Source organism: Helianthus annuus, chromosome 12 (genome assembly GCF_002127325.2).
Source record: "Helianthus annuus cultivar XRQ/B chromosome 12, HanXRQr2.0-SUNRISE, whole genome shotgun sequence".
Lineage (NCBI taxonomy): Eukaryota > Viridiplantae > Streptophyta > Magnoliopsida > Asterales > Asteraceae > Helianthus > Helianthus annuus.
The window spans coordinates 89,072,609-89,095,079 of NC_035444.2; the positions used below are offsets into that span (position 1 = coordinate 89,072,609).

At 38.7% G+C, this 22,471-nt stretch overlaps 1 protein-coding gene across 1 annotated transcript; it reads left to right on the forward strand.

The window, feature by feature from the left end:
* The first annotated feature begins 1,338 nt into the window (after positions 1–1,338).
* Positions 1,339–2,605, forward strand: LOC118485085 (protein FAR1-RELATED SEQUENCE 9-like). Its single transcript, XM_035981329.1, has 3 exons — positions 1,339–1,581; positions 1,857–2,154; positions 2,268–2,605. Exons 1-3 carry the CDS (start codon positions 1,339–1,341, stop codon positions 2,603–2,605), a joined length of 879 nt encoding a protein of 292 aa, XP_035837222.1.
* Positions 2,606–22,471: the final 19,866 nt, after the last annotated feature.

The window sequence follows — 22,471 nt, forward strand, 5'->3', positions numbered from 1 at the left end:
TTTTAGTATGTGTTTTGTTTTTATTTAGATCAAACCCCATTTTTGTAAGATGACACAATGTGTTATAATGTTTGGCAACATGTTTATGCATTTATTTGCCTTTTTTTTTTAGTATGACTTGTGTGTTTTAGTGTTTAAAAATCAGTTTTGTATTTGTGTTATATTTTCGTGTTTAAAACAGTTTTGTTTTTTATATCTTTTACCTCAAATGTGTTTTAAGATTCACTTTATGTGTAGATTTTCTTTTATGTGCGTGGTAAACCATTGTTGTGTACGTTAATGATGTGCATGCATTCTTTGTCATGTGTTGTAGATGCTCCCAACTACAAATTACGTGGTGTGGAACAAGTTTCTCCTAACTCGGGAACAAAGAGATATATTCCATATTCACCATCTTCGTTGACTCCAGCAGAGGGCATGTTATTTGACATGGTTGATGTTGCGTATAACTTTTACAAAGCTTATGCAGATGCTGGAGGTTGGACAGTTAGGAAGGGCACACAACATGAAAATCGTGGTATTATAATAAATAAGTACTTTTTTTGTTCAAAAGAGGGCCACAAAGAGTTTCGACCGGTCGATACTTCAGCCGAACAGCCTTCTGACAGGTGGGTACGTAGGGTACCATCCAAAAGGACTAGATGCCAACCAATGATCAGAATAAAGTTGAACGATGCCAAGAAGTATGAGCTATATCATTTCACTGAGGCACACAATCATGATTTTGTGCACGAAGAAGATTTACATCTTCTTAAGGAAAACAGAGGTGTTAATCGTGCGCATGAAGATATGATAAATAAGATGTCAAATCTTAACATTGGTCCTGTTCGAGCATTTAATATTATGAAGGAGGTGTGTGGCGGGTTCGACAAAGTCGGTGCAACCAAAGTTGATTTCAAAAATTTCAAAAAAGAATTAAATCTGTTCATCGGAGAGTTTGATGCTGAAATGTCTGTCAAGCGACTAATGAGGAAAAAAGAGTTTTTACCGAACTTTTCTTGCGAATATCAGATGACGGACGAAGGTGTGTTGAAATGTATTTTCTGGGCTGACGGGGACATGAAGAGGAATTTTTATATGTTTGGCACATCATGGATAAACTTACTACAAAGGTCTGGTTTTTTTTATGTTAGTGTTTTTTTAGATGTGTTTTTTCCCTGTGTTTTAAGTTTTTTTTTAACGCTACATGCAAAAATGTTGCTTAGTTCGGGGCTACCTTATGTTCAAATACCGATTTCAGGAAAAGATTGTCTGCAGTTGTTTGGACTGATTCTTTATTGCCCGAAGCGTTTGAGACTGAATGGGCAACTATCTTAAATGAGTTCGGATTAACTGACCATGAATGGTATATACGGGCTCCGTGAATCATGGATTCTAGCTTATTATCGCGAAGAAGAAATGTCCGGACTTATGCAGACATCATCTAGATCCGAAAGCGAGAATCACTTTTTTGGCAAGATTAGCAATCCAAAGTGCACTTTGGTTGAATTTCTTAGCCACTTCGACACAGCTATCGAAGCGCAAAGACATGAGCATCGAAAAACGATCATGACACTCGATACACCAACCCTAAGCCGTGAAGTGACTTTGTTCTCGAGAAGCAAGCGGTTCAGATATATACCAAAACTATAATTTTTTGACGTCCAACTTGAGATTCAACATGCAATTCATCGTTGTACTAGTGTCAGATTAGATCATGTCGGTGATTTCATTAAGTTTTTATTAAGGATCTTGATTAGCCATGCTCTGCGTTCTTTGAGGTAATATTGTGTTTTATGTTATTTCTACACTATTTTGCCTTTTTTAAGTAGCCATCTGACTTATGCACTGTGTTTTTTGGATATGCAATGTTACAGGTTATGATACGTGAGGAGGATGTAACTGTTAAATGTAACTGCAACAGGTTTGAGCAGTTTGGATTGTTGTGCAGTTACATTTTTTGTGTGTTAAGGATTCTTGATGTAAGGGAGTTTCCAAAACAATATATATTGAGGCGATGGACGCGTAAAGCTGTGCCAAATAGTTCCCCCGGGTCCATTCTTACTGATGGCGGTGATCCAGATCGTAGCGAGGAGGTCAACCGTTGTGTTCGTGAGATTAGTCACGCAACTGAGTATGTCGTGAACAAGTTGATTTCAAAATTTGATCAGTTGTGTACTTTTGGTGAACATATCAAGTAGTTTATGTCTGTCGCTGATGAGGCTCAGATAAATGCACCTCCAAAGACACGACGTAATCGATTTGTTGAACTACTGGGGTTGCTCTAGTGAGCACGACCACTATCCGTGTTCCAGTTGGTACCAGGTTCAAGGGTTGTGGTTCTCATAAACACCTCAAATCTCAAAAGGAGCGAGCCATAAGTCAGTCTGGAAGTAAACGGAGGCAATGTTCAATATGTAAAAAATATGGTCATAACAATCGAACGTGTTGGAAATACACCGTGGCCGTGCCTAAGGGAGGCACATCGCGGAATGCTGCTACAATCGTTGAAGGTGAGGCTGCTACAATTGTTGAAGGTGATGGTCCTGGTTCCAACGATGTTGATGATGTGTTTTACACATCGGGAAATGATGCAGATCTGGATGACGAAGACATGGCAGAGTAGTTCCTTTTTTTATAAAAAATAAATGTTTTGTAGAACTTTCCCTTGTGTGTTTTAATTTTCCCGTGTGTTTGATTGGATTTCATTTTGTTGATTTTTTAAAACCGGTTTGGGTTGAACATTTTATTAAGATATTATATGTTCTTTGTTATTCTGTGTTTTAGGGTGTAACTTTGTTTTTTTAAACTACTCCCTGTGTTTTACCTGCTGTATTCATTGTATGGGGTTTGGGGTGTTGAAGGATGTAGAAATGTGTTTTACTTATCACACACATTGTAATACCCCCTTTTTATGTAAATGTGATGCCATGTAAACCTGGTCCTTATACTCTACATGATTCATTTTGTGTTTTAAGGTCTATTACATATTTTACATATCCCATGTACTAGTTAATTTGGTATACAGTTTACGTTTACAACTTTAAGAATGTGTTTTTACTTGGGTCATAATTTTCAAAAAAAAAATAATAATAATAACTTATTGTTGTATTGCACATGTGCACTATTATGGATATAGTGCACATGTGTAGTACACATATAATGCACATGTGCAGTACAACATTTTTTTTTTGAAAATTTTTTTATATATAAAAACTAGCGATTTTTTATAAAAATTGTAAAAAAAAATCGGTATGTTTTTTAGCTTTTTTTAGGTTTTTTTAGTTAGTTTTCTAGTTTTCTCATTTATATGTAGTTTTCTCATGATCCTCTCCCTATATATATATATATATATATATATATATATATATATATATATTAACGTACCAAAATATTTTGGCCATTTAAAAATTGTCAGGGGGGAGGGGCAGTGGCTGTCGCAGCCCCCGACCCCTGCCCCGGGAGCGGGTGCCGCGAGACTCAGAGCTGGTGGTATCGGTGTTTATTAATTTGGCAACGGAAATGAGACATCAGGACCATAGTTAGGAAATATTTTATCAGAGTTAAAACACCAAACTTTTTTATAATGATTAAATGGGATAAAACCCAAGTTTCCATTATAATATATTTATAGGGATAAACCCTAGTTTATTGAAAACAAAACTCCTTTTTATTTAGGTAACTTTTATAGCCACTTTTCCAAGCCTTCGGTGTTCTCCCGCTGGTTTCCATGATAAAATATTTCCTGACTTCGATTTTAAATAACCCTATATATATATTAACGTACCAAAATATTTTGGCCATTTAAAAATTGTCAGGGGGGCTGTGGCTGTCGCAGCCCCCGACCCCTGCCCCGAGAGCGGGTGTCGCAAGACTCAGAGCTGGTGGTATCGGTGTTTATTAATTTGGCAGTGAAAATGAGACATTAGGACCTTAGTTAGGAAATATTTTATCAGAGTTAAAACACCAAACTTTTTATAATGATTAAATGGGATAAAACCCAAGTTTTCATTATAATACATTTATAGGGATAAACCCTAGTTTATTGAAAACAAAACTCCTTTTTATTTAGGTAACTTTTATAGCCACTTTTCCAAGCCTTCAGTGCTCTTCAGCTGGCTTCTAATAGCTTCACATTAACTTACCTAAAACGCGTTTTGAAAAGGTTTTATCAGCAAGAAATACTGACGAGTGCATCCTAGTTTAATCAAAACAATTTTATAATCTTTACAGTATTAAGATTTACAATGCTCGCATCTATCCAATTAAACAATACAGTATTGCTACTGGGCAACCATTGACCCTCGTGCATTGTGTTCATGCTACTATTCGCAATAGTAACGAGTTTCAAGTAATGTATACAAAACCCCACATACTGATGATAATTGTAGAATTACAAATACTTAATCACTGTAACATTTAGGGTTTTGTAAAATGTTTGGACAATGACTCACAAAAAGGATTTATAAAAAGGTTTACAAAAAGAGAATGTACTTACATTGTTTACTTAGGTAAAACTAAAGCTTCCTGGTAAATCTCCTGGTTATTATCTATTAAAATTAAACAATGCACACGTGTTAGTAAAATAACCCTAATCACATTAACCGTACAACTCGAGACAGAACTCCAATGACTGAGTCAGGTAGAACCTTGACATGCATTACGGAGCCCTAGATTAATCGGGTGTAACACGAGACAAAACTCCAACGACTGAGTCAGGCAGAGCCTTGCCATGCGTTACGGAGCCCTAGATTGATCGTGTAGGGTAACAGATAGGGTTATAATACTTATAACGAGGTAGAGCTTTGCTTTTTAGGGGTATTATTTCCCGAGAGTTTTAGCTTACTAGTGATCAGAGAAAAAGAAAAGAATTGAACGTTTGAGAAATCAGGCATCGACCTCTATTTATAGGCCTGACGAAGGGTGGCTCGCGGCCCGCGAGGGCGTAGACTAGGTCCTAGGGTTGTTTAGTCATCGAGTATAGCCTTGTCGGGTGTCCAACATGTGGCGGACTTGTGTGGCCAGCAAGTCAACTAGCTCGCGCCCCGCAACAGTCGTGGCCAAGGTAGTCGCGCCCCACGAGCGACTCCCAGATTTTGTTTTATTTGTTTTTATAAATATATAGGTATTCTAGGCCCGTTTCTCGTATACAGGGTATATTTTAGGATATTTAGGGTCGTGTTAAGGGGTTTTAGGAGGGTTGTTATATCCTCCCCACCTTGTTTTAGATCTTGTCCTCGAGGTCTACTGGAACAGATGTAACAACTCGACTCTTCGGATCGTTACCTGTCGCTGTCATTTCTTTCGTAAACGCTTGTACTCTTGAGATCTGATTAACGCTATAGGTTAAACTATATTTTCAACATATTTTAAACGCATATTACAACACTTAGTTAATCACGATTGTCGCATTTAAACGCTATTTATAACACTTGTTACTTAAACGCTATCGCAACGCAAACTCAACGCAGACTCTATACGTGGATTAGTTATATTATGTGTGTTATTTGTGTGATTATTGGTTGAATGTTATGTGGTTATCAACGCAACGCTTATACGCTCAAACGCTCACTCGCAACTCGATTAAACGCAACACAACGCTTAACAAACGAACCAGAGTTGGGAAACTAACACACGCAAACTCGGCCGTCCGAATGGCCATCCGCCCGGATGACCATTCGTTCGGATGGATCCATCCGGACAACGCCCCTCGCTCACCGACTTAACCCTCGCCCTCCCTCTATAAATACTAGCTGTACACCCTCATTTCAACACTTTGACACTCCCATCCGCTCCCCAAGTCTCAGACGCGATTCAAGGCCATTTTGTAAGCTTTTCTCCCAAATCTTCGTCAATCATCATCTCTAATCACTTCTACTCCATCTTCTTCATCAAAATCACGCACACACCTTAACTTTGTCTCGAAAACACTGGTTTTAGACCCCTCGAAGGTGGTTTTCACTCGTTTTGCTTAGGCAAACTGTTGTGGAGCATCATTCAATCGAGATTGGTCTAAGATCCAAAGGATTTTCACACTTTCCAACTTAGTTATGAAAGATTTCAACATTTTTCTACTAGTTTTGAACTTCTCCTCGGGTTTCACACGATATTGACAGAATCTGGACTCAATCAAACTCTCGACTCGTTCCTTAGTCGAAAGCCGGCTAAAAACTGATTTCCACCAAGGAGATGGACCGATTAACCGGTCAAACATGAAACTTCATCAAGAACAGCACGTCTGTCCTAATGGGCTGGGCCCATCCGGCTGAATGAACTGGACTTGGTATTTTTCTGTTGTTTGACACGTCGTCACGCCGTCTCCATTTACTTAAACTTTTACTTAGAAAATTTTACAAAACTTCAACCACAGAACATCCGCCCGAATGGCCATCCGCCCAGATGACCATCCGTTCGGATGACCTGACCCTGATGATATCCGTCGTTTAATTTTATTGCCACGACTGTTAAAACATTTTAATCAAAACTTCAGAAATTCTAACGGTTCACAGACTATCTGTCCGAATGGCCATCCATCCAAACGGTCATCCGTCCGAATGGCTATAACAACCCTAACGTTAACCGACACCCTCGAATATTTTCCGACACCCTAATATATTTTAAAATATCCCAATATGTCCATAAAAACACCCCATACGCGAATACGGGCCTCAAATATATTAAATAATATTAAAAATAATTAAAAATCTGAAATTTAAGTTTAGGCGGGCCGCGTAAGATCAGAAACCTAGCGCAGCCCGATGTGGCCACGTGGCCGACGCATGTTGACCCTACTCGCTGACTCGGACTGGCTACATGTTTGACCAGGGTTGATGCGGGCCGCGTAACCCTTGTCTTTGTTTTACGCGGGCCGCGTGAGGACCAGATTCAGCAACTATATAAGAAGGGCATCGGCTTTCAGTTCCGATCGCTCACAAACGTTTCTCAAATCTCAATTTCTGAATTATAGGCATTATACTCGGGTCTAATACCCCCCTAAATAGCGAGGTTCTGCTACGATGTAAGTATTATAACCCCTGGAGACGTATTAGATACTCTGCCCGATTGGTCTAGGGTTCCGTAACGACTGTCGTGGTTCTGCCCGACGTAGTCGTTGAAATGCCGTCTCGGGGAGGGTATTACTAATGTTAAAATGGGTTATTATACTAACACACGTGCATTTGTGTAATTTATAGATTATTCCCAGGAAATCCTTACTGAAAACCCTAAGACCTCAATGTGAGTAATCCTATTTTTGTTAAATGTTTTTACAAAACCTCACTAAATTAAATATACTAAGCAGTTATTGAGTATTTGTAAGAATACAATTATCGTGGGTATGTTGGGGTTTTGTATACAAAATTTGTTACCACCTGGTCAAGGAGTAACGTTTCCACAAGTTGAGTATGACAGTACCACGGGTGATAATTGATATAACTTAGAAACAAATGTAATTGCGAGATCGCCCTCAATACTGTAAATTGGTTTTTATTTAAACTTGATTAAACTGGGATTCACTCACCAGTATTTCCCACTGACAAAATGTTTTTAAAACGCGTTTCAGGTAACAATATGTGAAAGCCAAATAGAAGCCAGCTGGACAGCACTGAAGGCTTGGAAAAGTGGCAATAAAGTTACCTAAAAGAAATAGATATTTTTCTTAAATAAAAATAGGATTTATTCCTATGAAAGTATGTATACTGAAAACTTGGGTTTTACCCATGTGTTTAATATATTGGAAATGTGGTATTTTACTCTGATAAAATATTTCCTAACTACGGTCCTGATGAAAAATTCCGCTGCCAAATTAGAAAATAACAGGATACCACCGAAACTGGCTCGCGGCCACCCGCTCCCGGGGATTTGGGCTCGGGGGTTGCGACAGAAGGTGGTATCAGAGCTATGCCACTAATTCAGCCACAGAAGTGTTATGCTGACACCAAAATTCAAAGTGTTAGGAAATAAATAACGGAAATACGTGCATAATTGTATTTTCTTGTTATGTGTTATCTGACTATTTGTTAGTTTATAGTATGAGCGACCAAGGACCATCTGACGCGTATCATCAATTGTCTGGTTCACCTAGCAGCGAAGGTGCCTCTTCTTAGCCTGCCCTCTCGGGGTACTCTGCTGATACAGAAGAAGGAATATTCGTATTTAAGGCTCAATCTGAAGAGCCATTTCCTTAGAAAAAGAGGGGATGGTTCAGTAGGGGAGCACACGAGCGTAGGAAGGGTATGAAAAAGTTACAAGACCAGAGAGCACTAGCCGCAGCCAAAAGAGAAACCGATGCTTATGCCCAGGATATGCTTAATAGGGGTATAGCCAATATCCATATTTTAGCAACCACTGCAGCTGACCCAAACCTAGAGCAAATGTTAGCACCCCAACCACAACCACCAATTCCTAATCAACCCATGGAGATAGAAAACCCTGGAAACCAAGTGATGAATGATTTCAATCCGGAGGAAATACCTAGGATACCTGCACCAAATCCCTTAGACCCAAATTACGACCCATGGAGGGACGACAACAGGGACTATGTGCAACACTACCCTATCCATGAAGATTTGCCCATGCCCAATCTAGGAGCCTACACAGGGTTAGATCCTCTAGATCCCTATTTCGATAATGATGCATACATTAGAGAGATTTTAGAGAATCCTTACCCATACCAGGCCCCGTACCAGGAACCCGCACCCCAGATTCCGAACCCAGTCCTAGAACCTGCACCTCCATTGAGTGCAGAAAACGTACAAGAACTTAGGACTTTTGGTGAGGAAATTTTAGAGAGTAGTGAACGAATGAGACAGATGGGAGAGCGTCTTGTATGGAAATACGATGAACGCAATATGGATTTTTGGATGAATCCATATCCTTGAATCGATGGTGGAGACGGTAAAAAAATAATAATAATATAATATAATAATAATAATAATAATATATGTGTGTATGTGTATGAAAAAAAACTACGGATGCCTACTACTAGTAGTATAGTTTTAAAATTCCAGTTGGTATTGTAATTTTTATTCCAGTACTAGTTTGTAATAGACGCATAATATGTGAATAGAGTAAAAGTCACAATGCTCGACGCTTTTGACCAAAAGTGCGTGTCATGTGATTGACTATATTCAAATATTATTGGTAATATTAATATGTGGTAAATCTTTAAAATTCAGATGGACAACGAAGTGAATCAAGAAAACCAGAATGATAATATCCAGAACGATAACCACTCGAATAATGATAATCTGAATAACGAGAATCCGAACAACAATAACAATGGAAACCAAGTGGATAATAGTGCCTTCCAACACATAGTGGCACACGGAATTATAGATGCGATGCCATTTATTATCCAAACTGTTAAGGAAGCAGATAACAAAAGTAAGCATAGCAGTAAGCGACCAATTGAACCTGAACACAGCGTGAACAATGGACCCGTACTTCAAGTGCCCATTCCCAAAAGAAGAAGAACCTTGCCATATGGTTGTTCTTATAAAGAATTCTGGTCTTGCAAACCGATAGAATTCTCGGGCAATGAAGGACCCATTGCAGCTCTACGCTGGATAGAGAAAACTGAGGCTGTTCTGAAAATAAGCAAAGTGCTGACGAAGACGAGATAATGTTTGCTTCAAATCTGTTTAAAAACTCAGCCCTAGAATGGTGGAACACTATCCTCCAGTCAAGAGGAAGTGATAGGGTATACAACATAGAATGGGAGGAATTTAAAAATATGGTAGAAAGGAAGTTCTGCCCTCCCAATGAAAAGGAGCAGATAGCAAATAAGTTTATGAACCTTAAAATGACCGGAGTAGATAGTAAGGGGTACACTACTACATTCTTTGAATATGCTAGAATAGTGCCAACCCTTGCATCACCTGAACCAGTATTAATCTCCCGTTACATTTGGGGATTAATCGGGGAGATTAGACATGTGGTCAAGGCAGCTAGACCCCAAACTATAGAAGAAGCTGCAGAACTAGCCAATACCTTGACAGATGAATTAATCTGTACTAGAGAAGAAGACCAGAGGAGAAACCTATCTTAAAGGCTTACTAAAGAATTCCGTTCTGGGAATTCCAATCGTAGAAATGTAGGTTCTACCTCTACACCATATTGCAGGATCTGCAAGAAGAAGTATTCCGGAAGATGCTCCACTCACTGCAATTACTGCAAGGCACCAGGACACAAGGAAGAACATTGCAGGAGGAAATCTAGTAATGGATTGTGCTTCAATTGTGGAGAAAAAGGTCACATCAAGCCGAACTGTCCGAAGTTAGCTCCACCCCAAACAACAAGAACACTAAAAATGCTAGAGCATTTGTTCTGACTGCAGATGAAGCCATGATGATCCCAGACGTCATAGCTGGTACGTTTTTAGTTAATGATATTTTTGCTAAAGTATTATTTGACTCTGGTGCAAACCAAAGTTTTATAAATACTTCGTTTTGCAAATTTCTAAATCAACCATTAACTAAACTACCAAAAGAATGTTTAGTAGAGACAACAAATGGAGAAACCGTTAGGATTTCTGAAATCTTGCAGGGAGCAAGAATAGAAATTTTAAACCAAAAATTTATTGCAAACCTTTACCCAATGAATCTGGCAGGATTTGATGTTGTGTTAGGAATGGATTGGTTAATAGCCAATAAAGCCAGTATTTTATGTGATCAAAAGTCAATTCAAGTAAATTCACCAAGGGGTGAAAAGATCACAATTAAAGGAGATAAACCATCTAGATCCACTAAATTCATCTCAGTGATGAAAACTGCAAGTTATATAAGAAAGGATCTATAGTATATTTAATTTCTATAATCACTAACACTAAAGGAAAAGAACTAAAAGAGATTCCAATAGTGTCCCAGTTTTCAGATGTATTTCAAGAAGAATTGCCAGGACTAACGCCAGTCAGGGAAGTTGAATTCAGAATCCACTTATTATCAGGAACGGCACCGATTGCCAAAGCACCTTATCGCTTGGCACCCGCTGAAATGCAGGAACTGAAGAAACAGTTAGACGAATTGTTGGAGAAGGGATTCATACAGCCAAGCTCATCGCCATGGGGAGCACCGATTCTGTTTGTCAAAAAGAAAGATAGATCAATGCGTATGTGCATTGACTACCATGAATTGAACAAGGTCACGATTAAGAATCGGTACCCATTACCAAGAATCGATGATCTGTTCGATCAATTGCAAGGAGCTCGATTTTTCTCTAAAATCGATTTAAGATCAGGATATCATCAATTAAAGGTACAGGAAGAGGACATTCCTAAGACTGCATTCAGAACAAGGTATGGCCATTATGAATTTACTGTCATGCCATTTGATCTAACCAATGCCCCAACCGCATTTATGGACATGATGAACCGAATATGTAAGCCATATTTGGATAAATTCATAATTGTTTTTATTGATGATATTCTAATTTACTCTAAGAGTAAAGAGGAACATGCAAAGCACTTGCACCTACTTTTAAATTTATTAAGAAAGGAAAAGCTTTACGCTAAGTTTTCCAAGTGCGAGTTTTGGTTAGAGCAGGTACAATTTATTGGACACTTAGTTAATCATGAAGGAATTCATGTGGATCCAACAAAGATCGAGGCAATTACCAAATGGAAAACCCCTGAATCGCCAACCGAGGTTAGAAGTTTCTTAGGATTGGCCGGTTATATAGAAGGTTTATTCGAGATTTTTCTAGAATAGCCATTCCTTTAACCAAGTTAACCTGTAAATCCATTAAGTTTGAATGGGGACCAAAACAAGAAGAAGCCTTTAGAATCCTTAAGCAAAGATTAACCCATGCACCCATACTAGCATTACCAAAAGGAACTGAAAACTTTGTAGTCTTTTGCGACGCTTCTAAGTTAGGTTATGGATGTGTGTTGATGCAACGTCAAAAGGTTATAGCTTACGCCTCTAGATAGCTTAAGAATCATGAAGAGAATTATTCAACCCATGATCTAGAACTAGGAGCCATAATTTTTGCCCTTAAGATTTGGAGACATTATCTTTATGGTAGTAAGTTTACCATATTCACAGATCATAAGAGTTTAAGGTATGTTTTTGGGCAAAAAGAGTTGAATATGAGACAAAGATGCTGGATGGAGATTCTTAGTGATTATTATTGTAATATCCAGTATCATGCAGGGAAAGCCAATGTAGTGGCTGATGCTTTAAGTCAAAAATATCATGAAAAGCCAAAAAGGGTACGTTCTCTTAAATTAAATCTACAAGTAGATCTAAACGATCATATTAGGAAAACAAAAGAATTAGTAATCAAGGATGATACGTAAAAATTAAAAGGAATGATTAAAGAATTAAAACAAGGAACAGATGGAATTTGGAGATTCCATGAAAAGAGAATGTGGATACCTAAATTAGGAAACCTGCGTCACCGTATATTAGAAGAAGCTCATAAGTCTAAATATACAATACATCCAGGAAGTGATAAAATGTACCAGGATTTAAGGAAAAATTTCTGGTGGATAGGAATGAAAAAGGATATAGCAGTTTATGTTTCTAAATGTTTAACTTGTTCTCAAGTCAAAGCTGAACATCAGAAACCCTTAGGTTTGTTACAGCAATTAGAAATGCCAGTTTGGAAATGGAAATTGATAACAATGGATTTTGTTACCAAACTACCCAAAACAAGAAAAGGTAATGATACAATCTGGGTGATTGTAGATAGACTAACCAAGTCAGCTCATTTCTTACCAATGAAGGAAACTTTCAGTATGGAACAATTAGCCAAATTGTATGTAAATGAAATTGTTTCATTACATGGAATACCTTTATCAATTGTTTCTGATAGGGATATCCGTTTTACCTCTCATTTTTGGGCAAGGTTCCAAAAAGCAACGGGAACCAAGTTGAATCTAAGCACAGCTTACCATCCTCAAACGTACGGACAAAGCGAAAGGACAATTCAGACAATGAAGGACATGCTTAGAGCTTGTGTAATTGATTTCGGAGGTAATTGGGATGATCACTTACCTTAAATAGAATTTTCTTTTAATAACAGTTATCACACAAGTATCAATGCTGCACCTTTCGAAGCACTTTATGGACGAAAGTGCAGAACCCCAGTCTGTTGGGCAGAAATTGGGGAAAACAACTATCTGGACCTGAGATAGTACAAGAAACAACTGATAAGATCATTCAAGACAAGGAACGACTAAAAGCAGCACGTGATCGGCAGAAGAGTTATGCTGATAACAGACGTAAGCGATTAGAATTCCAGGTAGGTGATAAGGTATTGTTAAAAGTCTCCCCTTGGAAAGGAGTGGTAAGATTCATCAAACGAGGAAAGCTAAGTCCCAGGTATGTTGGACCTTTTGAAATTATTAGAAGAATAGGACATGTAGCCTATCAACTACAACTGCCAGAGGAAATGGCAAGAATACATGATGTATTTCATGTATTTAATCTCAAAAAGTTCCTAGCTGATGAACACTCGTTGTGCCTCTTAAGGACCTAGAGGTAAATGAACAGTTAAAATTTGTAGAAAGGCCTCTACAGATTGAAGACAGGAAAATTAAGAACCTCAAGCATAAGAGATTAGTTTTGGTCAAAGTAAAGTGGGACTCCAAAAGAGGACCTGAGTACACATGGGAGCTTGAATCAGAAATGCAAAGGAAATATCCACACCTATTCCAGTAGACCTCGAGAACGATCTCTAAAACAAGGTGGGGAGGATATAACAATCCTAACGTTAACCGACACCCTCGAATATTTTCCGACACCCTAATATATTTTAAAATATCCCAATATGTTCCTAAAAACACCCCATACGCGAATACGGGCCTCAAATATATTAAATAATATTAAAAATAATTAAAAATCTGAAATTTAAGTTTAGGCGGGCCGCTTAAGCTTTAGCTTACACTTACGTGGGCCGCGTAAGATCAGTAACCTGGCGCAGCCCGGTGTGGCCACGTGGCCGACGCGTGTTGACCCTACTCGCTGACTCGGACTAGCTACATGTTTGACCAGGGTTGACGCGGGCCGCGTAACCCTTGTCTTTGTTTTACGCGGGCTAAACACACACTGTGAGTATACTCGAACCCATTTTCGTTTAACGCACTTTTGGGTGTTACATACGTTCTCTATCAAAACACAACACACAACACAAACACTTTATAAACACTAACCGTCCCCGCATGCTATTCGTGATTTGTTGAATGCTTGTTACTATGCTTATACAGTGTTACACTAGACCGCCTCTAGCAAAGATAGTACTATAGTTTGGACTCAGCACTTGTGTGACAGGGGTTGTTAGGGATCACATTACTTTACTTCAGGTGTTCGCTTCGATGGACATGTGTCGCGCATACTCTACAACGTAGTCTCATGGTTAGGTTGTATCATTGTTGGTAGTTATATGCTTCGCCCGTTACGTGTTACATGTTGGTTATGCGTAAACGCTTTTATTACTATATCTATGAAAACTTGTGTACTCACCTTTACTTTATGTATTGACTTTTATTTTAACGTATGTGACAGGTTAATTGGATGTTATGCTGCAACAAGTTAGGAAGTCTAGAAACTCACCAAATAAATATGAGTTATGGGAATGGAATTTGTTTATGAGACTGAATATTTGTAATGACTGTTTTGCTTTATTTGTTTAATAGTATGGGATATTGAACCTTAAAAATATTGTCATTAATAGTTTTTATGGATTCTCGTGAACAATCTGTTTCGCTCAGTGCCACGCCCCGATGATTCCGCCATCGGTTGGGGTGCGACAACAGGTGTGGGATTTCCTTTGCATCTTTGACTCGAGCTCCCAAGTATATTCTGGTCCCCTCTTGGAATCCCATTTCACTTTGACCAGAACTAGTCTCTTGTGTTTGAGATTATTGATCTTTCTATCTTCAATCTGAATGGGTTTCTCTATAAACTTAAGTTTCTCATTTACCTCTATGTCCTTAAGAGGTATCACTAAAGATTCATTTGCTAAACACTTTTTGAGATTACATACATGAAACACATCATGTATTCCTGCCATTTCCTCTGGCAGTTGTAGCTGATATGCTACGGGTCCTATCCTTCTAATAATCTCAAAAGGTCCAACGTACCTGGTGTCACACCCCGACCACGTAAAACAACAAATCGTGGTGGAAACGTCGGGGAGTGTTGCAACAGAATTATCGATTCACAACCATGGATACAAAAAGAGTTTCGTTTTATTGATAATATTGAACATTAACATTGTCTTAACATAGAACAAACAAGTTTCATATCGACTATCATAGTTATTATGTCACTAAGGCCTTGTCCAAATCCTATGTGACGCATGCATCCTAGAAATCACATCAAGCAACAACACCTGAAACATATGTAAAAACAAAGTCAGCAAAGAAATGCTGGCGAGTACATAGGTTTTATAAGAGTGTCGGAATCATGGCTCATTTATATGTTGAGTACTTTATTAGACTTCAAGAGTCAAAACACAAACCTCGTTTTGAAAAGTGTATTGCAACATAACATAATCAACTCAAATCAAGTTGGTTATAGTTTATAAAATCTCGTAGCCATGATTCTTAACCCAGAAACATTTGTTTTAGAAAACCAATTTGTAAAACATCTTGTATTAACTCGTTTATAAAACTCGTATGGTTTATATCTTTTAGAAAACATCGTTGTGTGACATTGTTTACCCAAGTGAACTAAATAACGCCACGGTATGTACGGTGATGAAAACACTTATAATAGGAAGTACCAGCGGCGTATCCACCATGCTTTCATCACATCACACCCGTCCCGTTATCTAATCACTAACCAAAAACCAATTGTTTATCCAATTCGTTTAACTTGTTCAAATTGTTTCCAAATTGTTAACTCGTTTAAATCGCTTAAATCATCCTTGTTTTATTTTGTGAAAAACTATTTATGGTCGTCTCGCTAACAACATTCAAACCTTCGTGACTCGACCACCTCGCTTCTCACTTCTCGCGTTAACAAACCACCAAAGGGTAAATTAACTATCATCAGATTCAGTCGTTACCCACAACCCCCACACATAACCATGGGTGCAGTAAAATAACAGGATTTGTCAGATCCTATGGTACTATAACCTAATACTGGTCAGCTTGATCAATGCTAATGAATGTCATTTGTTATGTAACTACAACCAACAAGTTTGTTCACTTTATTGAAATCGTTATTAGTTTTGTATAAACCATCTTAATTGTTTTTGAAAAACCATCGTTTAAACCTTGAAAATCAATTTGTACATATGAATCACCCCAAAACAATTGAAAACAGTAAAATAGGGGAACTATGTACTCACATGTAGTGCAAAGTATCCTCAATCAATAGAACTTCAACAAACTCAAGCAAACCAGAGAAATCAAGTAGCACCTAGTAATTGAATCACTAGTCAAACAATAGACGCCTAAATCGGAAGATCGGACAGAATGAGGTCTTGTAAACCAAATAAGTGTTGGAACTCATGTGATATGGTTTAACAAAGCCTACATCCTAAAATGAAACTTATCCTAAGTGCTTTCGACCCATTGCGACCCATTAAGGTAGCTTACGCTACTTTAACGCGTCGTGCGCGCAAATGCGCGTTTGAGACGTCTAACTAGTCCTATGACAAGTATTATATGCCTATACATGTTTAATTATGTTCCATAATCAGTTACGTGACAAAAGTTTAGCTTACATATGCTTAATTACCAATTACGCATGAAAATGGTATTTTGGTAATTTACCTAAGGCATATAAACTACTTATCATACAACTACTTAAACTAGGTGACCATAAGGTATAACCTTGGAAGGTTATTCCCTATGCAACTATGGTCACTAAACATGTTTGGTCGGATCCTAATGATCGACCAAACAGGTCATGTTCGAAAGTCTAAGCAGGTGTTTAGTCCGCTTGACTTACGACCCTACACAAGCACTAATCTAAAACGTGACGAGCTAAACATGCTTAAACATGTTTAGTTAAGTTAGAAAACAGGTTTTGATATCAAAACAAACGGTTTTGATACCCAAGAGTAGTTTGGTTACAAAATACGCGAGAATACACATTTTGGCCGAAACTACGACTCGTCACTGAGCCTAGATAACGGGGTAATCAGTAGGTATAGTCACTAGGGACTATAACCATCGTGATTACGCTCACGTTATGAAGTTCAAACGAACTTCGCATTGACCATAAACTGGTTAATGCAGAAAGTGAAACGCAGTTTGACTTTTATGATAAAAACGAATGAAAAGAACGAAAGAATACTTACAAAAGGTCCCCGCAAGCTTTAATCTGATTTACCCTCAGGTATGAAGTGTTCACTCCAACTTAGAGGGCGAAAATCAGATCAATTGTGCTTTGGGTGAAATGGGGGTGGATATTTATAGGAAATCTAGAGCCGTTAGGATAGTTTCTCTAAGATTGAGCTTTGATCATGGCCATACAAGTGGGCACAAGGTTTTTGAATACAATGGGTACTAGAAAACCATCTAATTTTGCCCATAGAATGATCAAAACCATGTGCAAAGGGCCTGCAAACCAGCTGCTGTTTAAAAAAAAACAGTTTGTTGTACTGGGTATCTCACGCGGCCCGCGTAGCCAGACACACAGGCTTACGCGGCCTGCCTGGGCTGATTTTCCAGAAATTGCAGTTTAGTCCCTGCACTTGAGAATCCTGCATTTCGACTCATTTTTGGCACGTTTAAGCCCCGTTAACCTCATTTCAAGGCTCTAAAATGAAGTTAAAGTATAGGGAACTCAAAACATGCTCAAAAATATCTCGGATGTCGGCTCGTTTGGTCGTACGGTTGCGTTATTCGCTTAATTACGACGGAAGTCGTAACGAATGCAAAAACGATCCAAATCAAGCGACGAATGGAATTTTCTTATGCCAAACACTAAAATAAAATATTTTAATGCTTACATAAATTTTTGGATGTCCGGATATATACAGAACGTAAGATATGTGCGAAAATGCAAACTTGTGCATTTTTTGACGCTTTTAGTCCCTATTGATCAATAAAGTTTATTTTAGCATACCGAACCCCTCAAAGCCTATTTCTAAGATATGTAATGGTTATTTAGGGTATGTTTAACTTATGATCAAGTTCCAGAATGTTCGTTACTATACAAATCGGTATAGTTTCGTAGTTTGACACAAATAGTCCCTGCGATCAAACAAACTTGATTTTAACACACCAAACCATCCGAAGCTTATTTCTAAGTCATGTGGAGGTTATTTAAGGTATGTTAAGCCTATGTCACTATTCCGGAGTGTTTCTCGCGTTAAACTGACCGCGTTTACGCACCAGTTTGCGTATAACCTTCCAGAAAGCGATTTAAAGCTTGAAATTGGAATCTAATTAAATTGAAAAATTACCAAACACAAATACACACATAATAACACCAAAACACATATAATAACACCAAAGCACATTGTTTTATTAATAATAAACATTGTTTTACATTGAACATTGAACATCGATTACTGAACACAGTTGTCACAGTCTCCCCTACTTTAGGAAATTTCGTCCCGAAATTTTATTTAGAGGAAACTTGTGAAAACAAATGCGGATATTTCGTCTTCATCTGGTCCTCACGTTCCCAAGTAAACTCTGGGCCATGGTTGGATTCCCAGCGAACTTTGACCAATCAAATCCGTTTGTTCTTTAACTGTTTGAAAGTACGGTCCACGATCTCCACGGGTTTCTCGACAAAGTGCATCGTTTCATCGATTCGGATCTCGTCGAGAGGGATGTGAAAATCAGCGTCAGCTAAACACTTTCACAAATTGGACACGTGAAAAGTTGGGTGAATATTCCCAAGCTCTGGAGGTAGCTCTAGTCGATAGGCAACCTTCCCAATTCTTTCCACAATCTTGAATGGTCCCACATATCGAGGTGCAAGTTTTCCTTTCTTTCCAAATCTCACCACTCCCTTCCAAGGTGAAACCTTGAGTAGGACACGATCTCCGACTTGAAATTCTAAGGGCTTGCATCGCATATCCACATAACTCTTTTGACCGCTTCGAGCTGTCACAAGATTATCGCGGATTTTCTTGATTTTGTCTGTTGTTTCCAGAATGAGCTCAGGTCCAGTAAGCTGAGCTTCACCGATCTCATTCCAACAGACAGGTGAACGACATTTTCGACCGTAGAGAGCTTCGAATGGTGCCATATTAATACTAGCATGATAGCTATTGTTGTAAGAGAACTCGATCAATGGAAGATGAGAATCCCAATTACCACCAAAGTCTATCACGCATGCTCTAAGCATATACTCCAAAGTTTGAATTGTTCACTTAGATTGACCATCTGTTTGGGGATGATAAGTAGTGCTTAGATTTAGTTGGGTTCCCAAAGTAGATTGCATGGTCTTCCAGAAATGAGATGAAAACCGAGCATCACGATCAGAAATGATATCCAAGGGAACACCATGTCGTGATACAATCTCATCAACATAAATCTTTGCAAGTTTATCAGCAGATAGATCCTCGCGAATTGGAATAAAATGAGCTGATTTCGTTAATCGATCGATAACAACCCAAATAGCATCATGACCTTTAGACGTACGCGGTAACTTAGTGATAAGATCCATCGCAATGTTCTCCCACTTCCAAACCGGTATCTTTGGTTGTACAAGCAAGCCAGAAGGTCGTTGATGTTCAGCCTTGACTTTGAGACAAGTTAGGCATTTTGATACATACAAGGCAACATCCTTTTTCATACCAGGCTACCAACACTGAATACGAAGATCCTTGTACATTTTATCAGCACCAGGATGGATAGAATATCGAGATTTGTGAGATTCGTCCATTACCACGGTGCGAAGATCGTCTTGTTTCGGAATCCACAAACAATCCTTGAAATAGAGCAACCCATCGTCCTTCGCTTCGAGTTTAAGCTCAAGTTGACATGGTAATTCCGTACCCATCAAATTTTGTGAAACAAAAAATTGTTGAGCTTGAAGAACAGGAGTTTGAAGATCAGATAGCGTTTGAACAGAATGAAGCTTGACTCGCTCTTTTCAACTAAGCGCATCGGCTATGACATTCGCTTTACCAGGATGGTAACGAATCTCGCAATCGTAATCGCTCAAGAGTTCAACCCAACGTCGTTGCCTCATGTTCAGCTCCTTCTAATTAAGAATATGCTGGAGACTTTTGTGGTCTGTGAAAACCACACACTTCGTTCCATAGAGGTAGTGTCTCCAGATTTTTAGCGCGAAAACCACAGCACCTAACTCAAGATCATGAGTTGTGTAGTTCTTCTTATGAATTTTCAGCTGTCTTGACGCATATGCAATGACTTTACCTCGTTGCATAAGAACGCAACCAAGTCCTAGATTCGACGCGTCACAATAGACAACAAAATCATCAATTCCCTCAGGCAAAGATAAAACAGGAGCATCACAAAGCTTCTGTTTCAGCGTTTGAAACACTTCTTCTTGCTTGGGTCCCCACTCAAAAGGCTAATTCTTCTGAGTCAAAGCAGTGAGTGGAACCGCGAACTTTGAGAAGTTTAAAATGAATCGACGATAATATCCAGCAAGACCAAGAAAAGATCAAATCTCTATAGGCGTCGTCGGTGTATTCCAGTCTTTAATAGCAACAATCTTGGATGGATCCACATGAATACCCTGCTCGTTGACTATATGACCCAAGAATTGAACTTCTTTAAGCCAGAATTCACACTTGGAGAATTTAGCAAAAAGTTGTTCCTTCTTCAGAAGTTCCAACGTTAAGCGAAGGTGTTGCTCGTGATCGGCACGAGACTTTGAATATATGAGAATATCGTCGATGAACACAATAATGAACTTGTCTAAATAAGGTTTGCAGACCCTATTCATTAAGTCCATAAAGATAGCTGGAGCATTCGTCAAACCAAAAGGCATGACAGTGAACTCATAATGCCCATATCTTGTGCGGAAAGCAGTTTTGGGAATATCTTCTTCGAGAACACGAAGTTAATGATACCCAGAACGCAGATCGATCATGGAAAAGCATGAAGCACCTTGCAGCTGGTCGAAGAGATCAACAATTCGAGGTAGGGGATATCGATTCTTGATGGTGAGCTTATTAAGCTCACGATAATCGATACAAATTCGAAAAGATCCATCTTTCTTTTTCACAAAGAGGACAGGAGCTCCCCAAGGTGAAAAGCTTGGTCGAATGAATCCTTTATCAGATAACTCTTGAAGCTGCTTCGATAATTCTTGCATCTCGGATGGTGCAAGTCGATAAGGCGCTTTTGCAATTGGGTTGGCATTGGGTACAACGTCAATATGAAACTGGACTTGACGAACTGGAGGCAAACCAGGCAGTTCATCAGGAAACACCTCTGGATAATCCCGAACAATCGGGATATCCTGAATACTCTTGTTCTTGTCTTTCTCTTTGGTGACACGTGCTAGAAAAGCAACATATCCTTTTCTCAAATAACTTTGAGCTTTTGTACATGACATAAGCTTCAATCCACCTGAAGGTTTCTCGCCACGAACTTCTAGAACATTGCCAGAAGACAAAGGAATACGAACAATCTTATCAAAACAAACCACCTCAGCATGATGTTTGGTCAACCAATCCATTCCAACGATAATGTCGAAGCTCCCAAGTTGCATCGGTGTGAGGTCAATAGGAAAAAGATGGTTATCAAGGTTCAACTGACAATCACGAATAACAGAATCGAGAACAAGAGGTTTACCAGTAGCAACTTCGACAGATAAGGGTTTCCTCAATTTATTTCTAGGTATCGCAAGCAAAGGTTCAAAAGACAATGAAACAAAACTTCTATCGACACCAGAATCAAAAAGAATAGATGCAGGTCGATTGTTAACAAGAAACGTACCATTGACAAGAAGGTACCATTGACAACGAGGTTGTCAGCTCGAGCCTCGTTTGCATTTCGATTGAATGTTCGTCCACGATCGGGATTCACATTCGCATTCGCATTGACATTCGGATAAACAAAAGAGGTATTGAAAATACCGACAAAACACAAGGAAGGCGATCATTTGTTCATTACCTCGAACAAACAAACGACACGCAGTGACTAATCAAAGTAAATAGGTCAAAAATAATGTATCGCGAAGACATGCTCGCCTATAAGTGAACACTCACCCCAAGAGTTCCCAGGTAAGAGTGACTGGTCCGATTATGTGGATTTGTACGAACACTCTAGCCTTAGACAGAAAACTCAGAGTACAGGCACTCACCCTTCCAGTTTGCACGTGTTCACACTATTTAGACCCAAACTTTGATGAGATTTTGAAAACTTAGGGGGTTCAGAACCTTATAACAGAGGGTTCAAAACCTAGTAATCAATCATCCTAGAACAGATGATTAGTTTTCAAAGCGGATTCGAACTTAGTGTTCTCATTGTGGTTATCACCTAAGGATAGGTGACGGTTTTGTTTTAAAATTCTATACGCAAGTAAACTTGCGTTGGGGTCCTAAAAGTTATAGTCTAGGCCAAAGCATTACTAATAACCTAATTCTCTATAACCATTGG